Source organism: Mytilus edulis, chromosome 8, assembly GCF_963676685.1.
Source record: "Mytilus edulis chromosome 8, xbMytEdul2.2, whole genome shotgun sequence".
NCBI lineage: Eukaryota > Metazoa > Mollusca > Bivalvia > Mytilida > Mytilidae > Mytilus > Mytilus edulis.
The window spans coordinates 52141927-52148934 of record NC_092351.1 but is presented as its reverse complement, the minus strand read 5'-3'; the positions used below and the strand labels follow the sequence as shown (position 1 = coordinate 52148934).

At 33.9% G+C, this 7008-nt stretch overlaps 1 protein-coding gene across 1 annotated transcript; it reads left to right on the top strand.

Annotated features, from left to right (window-relative positions):
• Nucleotides 1–1484: 1484 nt before the first annotated feature.
• On the top strand, nt 1485–6683 carry LOC139484186 (uncharacterized). Its single transcript, XM_071267919.1, has 2 exons — nt 1485–2315; nt 6429–6683. Exons 1-2 carry the CDS (start codon nt 1485–1487, stop codon nt 6681–6683), a joined length of 1086 nt encoding a protein of 361 aa, XP_071124020.1.
• Nucleotides 6684–7008: the final 325 nt, after the last annotated feature.

The window sequence follows — 7008 nt, the reverse complement described above, 5'->3', positions numbered from 1 at the left end:
GATGAACTTTCCATTTCTAAGTAGAAACATTCCAGCAGCACCTGCATACGGGATATATATCTATTAATTGATACGTGCTTGCATTTTCTATCATGACTTTCTTGATAGAGGGCTGCTGCTCACAAAGAAGCAATTAAAACCAAGAATCCCAAATGGTGAAGTTGAAATATTATCTTCGTAAATTTTACGGACACCATCACTTGTTGGTTGACCGTTATATCCCCTTCCCTTACATGAATGTGACCTACCGAATTAGACAATTTACCGGATTTGTTATCACATGAGCAACACGACGGGTGCCACATGTGGAGTATGATCTGCTTATCCTTCCGAAGCACCTGAGATCACCCTAGGTTTTTTGTGGGGTTCGTATTGCTTATTCTTTAGTTTTCTATGTTGTGTCGTGTGTACTATTGTTTGTCCTTTATCATTTTTAGCCATTGCGTTGTCAGTTTAATTTCGATTTATGAGTTTGACTGTCCCTCTGGTATCTTTCGTCCTTCTTTTCTCACCAATCTTGGTCTTGCTTCGTTTAGAGTTTATTTATTCCCACACGTTATCAACATAATCGGTCTTGCGTTGTTCAGAGTTTATCTATTCCATTTGGTTATCAACATACTCGGTTTTGCTCCAGCCCGAATTTTATCAATCCCACATGTTTTCAAAAGAGAGACTAAAGATACCAGAGAAACAGTCAAACTCATAAACCCCATGGCTTAAAATGAAAAGGACAAACAGACAAACAATAGTACACATGACAAAACATAAAAAACTAAAGAATAGACAACACGAACCCCACCAAAAACTAGGAGTGATCTCAGGTGCTCCGGAAAGTTAAGCAGATCCTGCTGCACATGTGTCACCTGTTCAACATACTCTATATTGTTCCATTCAAAGTGTATTTAACCCAAACATTAACATCATAATCCCTGTTGCTCCGTTCAAAGTGTTTTCATTCCCATAGGTTATCAACTTGAACCTCGGCAGATTACCATAATCTTTTTCTCATCTTATTTTTGGAAACCAGTTTTATTTTTAAATTAGAAAAAAATAAGATGTGGTATGATTGCCAACGAGAAATCTCTTTGACATATTATATATGTTACTTTTCACACGTATATACTTTTCGCTAAAACAGTTTTATTCATTACATTCTTTTGTTTAGATGTAACATATTATATGCATATACAATTCTTGTGAACAAAGAACAATATAGTGTGAAGAACATACTAGTAAACATTGTAATTCGAATATTTATAATTTATGTTTACCTTTTGAATAAAACTAATCTTTGTGTCATGTTAAATGTAGAATCACAAAATAACTGACTTCTATAGAAAATTCAAAACGGAAAGCAAATAGCGAAATTAAACACATCAATCGAATAGACAACAACTGTCAAATGTATTTCCTTTTACAATAATATTTTGTTATTCACAGTTTTCAATTGATTTTTTCTTATTACAGACACTGTAACACAAAATATGTCAATAGCACTGTATCGTTATCTATGTCAACATATAGTAGGCTCAGAAGATCATGTCAAACAAATCAGATTGATGAACGCTGTCAGGGACAATTTACACAGTGACAAGAAAGAAACAATCATAACAAGTGGAAGCTTTGGGGAAGGACTGGATATGCGAGGCAGTGATTTAGATATAATGACTGTTTCAAGAACCATAGAGGTTTATGACAATATAAAACCCTTCTTTAGTCCAAGTATAACATATTTTTCAATGAAAAAAGAAGATGTTAAACCTGGTTTTACTCAGCTGAAACTCAATTATAGCAGTCAACAGAGCCTTCTAAAACAATGTGAAGAACAAAATGGTAAACATTATTTATCGAGTACATTATATAAACAACGGAAAATCAACGAAAGTTCTGATTGTCTTACTAAGTCTCTACCTATGATTCACGGACCCTGTATATCTGACCCGGAAGGATCTTCTGACTTAGCTTTTTGCTTACATTGTAACACGTGGGTATCTCCTGCACACCAGTGGATCACAAGATCAAATAACTCATGGCCGAGTTATAATGTCAAACAATGTATTATTAAACACGGAGTACTTTTTGTACCGATTGGAGTTAAGGGCTCACCAAAAGAAGATCTCGAATGGCGAGTATCTTTTTCAGTTGGTGAAAAATTTCTTATTAATACCTTTACACACACTCAGCTACTGTGCTATGCTCTCTTAAAAATTATATTGAAAGATGTAATAGCTACTTTCTCCGAATGTGAAGATTTACTTTGTTCTTACTTCCTGAAAACAATTGTGTTCTGGATATCTGAAGAAGTGCCACAATCCGTATGGAAACCTGATAACATTATTCCTTGTTTTTTGCGATGTTTTAACAGGCTGGTTTATTGTGTTGAGCAATCAGTTTGCTTTCATTACTTCATTCCAGAGAACAACATGTTTGAGAACAAAATTGTGGGTCGTGCTCGTGTAGTACTTTTAGAAAAACTATATATGTTGCAGAGTTATAATTGGCGATGCATTTTATTTTCTGATCAAATATCTAACTTTGATTTATCAATTTGGAATTTCACCATCGAACCGCATACAATATATGCAAAAGAAGTAGAAAAAATGCTTACATCCAGGTCATTATATTTAGCAACTGTTAATATCTTATCATCGGTGCCATCGAATATAAGCAATGCTATGATGGATCGGACGTATTTGTGCTATCAGTTTTCTGGCTCTACTATTCGAGACGTATATGCATTCTACATTTCACAGTTGTGTCAAATGTATGCCCAGTGTGTTACACAATTTAGTATATCAAGTGATAATAAATACAACTACAAAAAGTACATATTGTGTCTTAGTACTGTCATAGATAATATCTATCATGACGCTGTATCTGGATGGCTGATGGTTGCTTCTCTTTTCTATAAGACAAAACAGTACAGTAAAGCCTTATACATCGTCAGTTATTCATTATCAAAATTTACTTTTGAAAAACTGTTGTACGGGATGACTTTATCAGATAGCCATTACCAGTTGCTAAAACTGCAAACATTTCAGGAAAAGAGTTATGTATATTTGCTGAAAACGTTGGTTGTGGACAATATAATATTTTTGACGAATTCGAGATTACTACCAGATGAACTTAAAATTAACCGATTGAGTCATTTTTATGGATTTCCATCTATAGCGTATGCTTATTTCCTTAATTTCCTTTGTTATTATCATCTCAATGATGTAAGAAAATGTCAAGATTCCCTCCAAAGTTTGCAACTTATTATAGAATATGACTCATTTACACATTTCAAAGCACAAGCTTGTAATCTCTTAGGCGTTGCTCTACAGTTATTAGGCGATAGTGAATCTGCAGCAAACGCATTTTTACAATCAGTTGAAATACTCCCCTCCGAATTTTGCAATTCTTCTGTAAAGAGACTTTTGTTAATGAACATATTGTAAAATCAGTTGAAATGCAGAAATTATGACATTTGTACTTTTTTGACCACGAGGCAGATTAATTAATATATGAACTTGATGGAGCAACATGTCACTACAATATGACGAACACTACATATTATATTGAATTTTGATTTAGTTACATTAAATTGTTTTGTGTAAGTCATTTTGAATAAACAGATAGTATTTCAATTTTTTTTTTTTTTTTTTTGTGCCATGTCATTGTCGGTTTATTCCGACAGTAGACGTGTATTATTGTATGCATACAAAACTATTAAATTATTCAATGAACAGACTCACGTTCAAAGCTTGGAAAAGCAGACCACGTTTATTAAAATATTTTTGGTCAAAATGATGACAAAAATTGGTATTTGATTTCGAAGTGTTCAAATATCTACACGTGCATATACAGTTTTAATCAGTCCATGTGTATTTATTTTTTTCTAATTCAATTAAAGGTGGGTGTTTATTATGAATACAGAGTGTTAGTGTAAATATGAGACAAACCGGACATATTTTTGCTCAGTTCTGTGTATCTAATAGACAACTTTCAAGTTTGTCCGTCGCCGGAAACAAATCATCAATTATGCGCAACTGTATGATGTCATTTACCAGACAGAGGGGATCGCCTGTATCCCTGCACTATTCACGTTCATCAAGCGTTTTAGTGATTGTCATTATGCAAGATAAACTAGAAAAAATAATTGTTCGTTATGTACTTAACCTCAAATACCTAATGACAGCAGTTCGGATTGTCAATTATGATTGTATAATTTTCCGAATAATTCATGAAATATAGCTTTCCAATGAATTGCCCAATATTGGAAAGGAAGTGACGATACCCCTAAAAGCAGACCAGAGTTTTTGACGGAAATTCATCGAACTGGAAAGTTGTCTTTTATATCATATATTGAAAATAAAATTGAGAATGGAAATGCATTGTTTTATATTGTTGCCAGGTATGTTTGCTGAAACAATATCTTATGAAATACTTAACAATAATTTTTAATGTCAAGAAACATTTTAAACCGTTGAATATATAAAACTTGCTAAAATAACTACCGGTAAAATACTAGCTTTACCATGTTTAATGGAAACTCTTTACAAAAGGGAAGAAGCAACAAAAGATGTGTTCCTTTTCAGTGAATCGCAAAATAGGGGTCACAATTTTAATTTGTAATGAAAATTTAAAAAAGTCCGCCAAAAATTGAAACATTTGTAAAAGTTTCAAGTAAATGTGACCGTTTCTACCTCAATAAAAAAACTTTAAGGCAAGAATATGCTAAATTCACGTTGCGACTTTCTATGGATCCGTAGGGGGTAAGTAAATTTCATAGGGTGTTCATGACATCACATCTACTGTGAAGTGTGGCGTCATCTGCTACTTTTGTTGTGTGTCATTGTTTAATTTTTGGCAAAAGGCAGCACAAAAGTCGTTATACGATTCACTACTGACCCCCTACGGACCATAAAGGGTGTCTCTTCGTCCTTCCGTCTTTCTGTCGTTTTAGTTGTCCCCATTCTTATTCTAGATCAAGAGATCGAATTGTCATTTAAATAATTACAACCATATATTTAAACATACGAAAGGCTATGCTTTGAAGGGCCTCGTGGACTTTGGTCATATTAAAACACTTGCTCCCGCTAAATTTCATTCCACGAGTATCTTCAACAAGATTGCACAACCCACCCTCCCTCCCTTTAATAAACAAAATTGCTGCTGTTTTTAGTTTATTTTCAGATTACATCGTGAACAGGTCCAAATGTTTTGAATGTTCCTAATAGATTGTCATGTATCATCAAAAGTTATCAGACGTTTCAATATTCACCGGAAGATCCAATGAAATTTAAACCTGAATATTCAAGGAATTTGCAGGAATAATAAAAAAAGTGTCTATCGTCATGGCATTCCGTTCAATATGGAAAGTGCGTTGGATGTCATCATCAACATGATTCAACTGGCAGTGATTTATTCAAATATCGTTCATTAAGCTGTTATGGATCTGCCCAGCAGCTAGAAATTGTTATGCATTTACTGTTGGTTTACCTTCAGTGACCAATTGTCATCAAGTTTTAACTTGTTTGCCAGTTTGTTGATGTTGGTTGTTTGTTGGTTTATATTGTTGAATATTGTTGAATAAATGCCATGACAAATAATCAGCCAAATTTCAAATTTCAATTGTTTGTTTGTTGTTTATATTTCTCTTGCGAAAGAATGAAACAAAACAATTCTGCAGTTGTATATTCATTGCGCACATTGAATATGCAATACTCATCTTTTGATGATCGTTGAAGACTTTGAAAGTATTAAAGTACATAAATATGGTGTTAAACTTTGTTGGATATGAGTGAAAACATTTCGATGAATATGGGGAGGAGTTCTATAGTGAAAAAGGTATACAGAAATGTGCCACTGGAATAGGTCCTTTTTATTTTGTCAAATATACCAAGGGGGTGCAATTTCAACAGTGTAAAATATAGATGGGACAGTCATTTAGCAATGTATATCTAGACAGCAAATGAGATTGAGAGTTTAAATCCAGTATGGGCAGGTGCCCTCCAATCCTTGATGATAATTGACTAAGGATTTGAAATTACCATACCTAATGCCGGATGTTTACTCCAGCTTCATCCATTACTGAAAACTGACTTCCACGAAATAGCACGATTGTTCTGAAAGCGGCGTTCAACAACAATCCATTATCCATCAAAACCAATAGATTTACTAGAAAATTATTAAGAATGGTGCAATGCTGCCTTACAATTGAAGTTTATCTTCTGGTATAATTCTGTTACTAGCCATCACGTTTTTGGTTGTCATAGATGCATATGGTTTGTCAGGCTATGTCTATGAAAGCAAAGAAAGAATGGCTGACAAAAAAACTCATTTTAGATAAGAAAATTTAACAATAGACACACGTACATGATCTCCGTTCATGATAATCAAAATAATAACAACCACCTTATTATATTTTCTAATTCACAACTCAGCTGCATTGTCAGAGGAGAGTGCAACAAATTCCCAGGACCTGTTTATTTATAATCCTGGTACCTTTGATAACTATTGCTACCCATCCAAGCCAGCCACTTCCCCAATCTGGATCTGATTCCATTCATCAACCATTACCACTACTACCACGTCTACCGGCTGTAAATATCCAGATGCCACGCCCAGCAGCTGAGGCAGTTGACCTTGGAAATCTAACAGCTCAGAAAACAGTTAATCCAACGAAGAGCAACTGCTGATGATGTTTATGAGCTACAGGTAAAATTTCACAAGTGGATTTATTTTAGAAATAATCCAGACTATTAATTTGAAAAATGACTCGGTGGCTAAGGTTCAAGACTGTGATACCTCGAAAACGAAAAGGTGAAAAATCAATTATCAACACTAAAAAAAAAATACCTTTTGGGTCCCCATCGATTGTTTTGTATCTATAGGCAATGATGTGATACCTTTAATAACATTTAATTAACATTTCATTTTCAAATCTTTCAATTTTCATCATTATGAAATTCTTTCAATATGAATAATCTAAATGTATGGTCTTCCAGCTTCTGGACAAAGCAT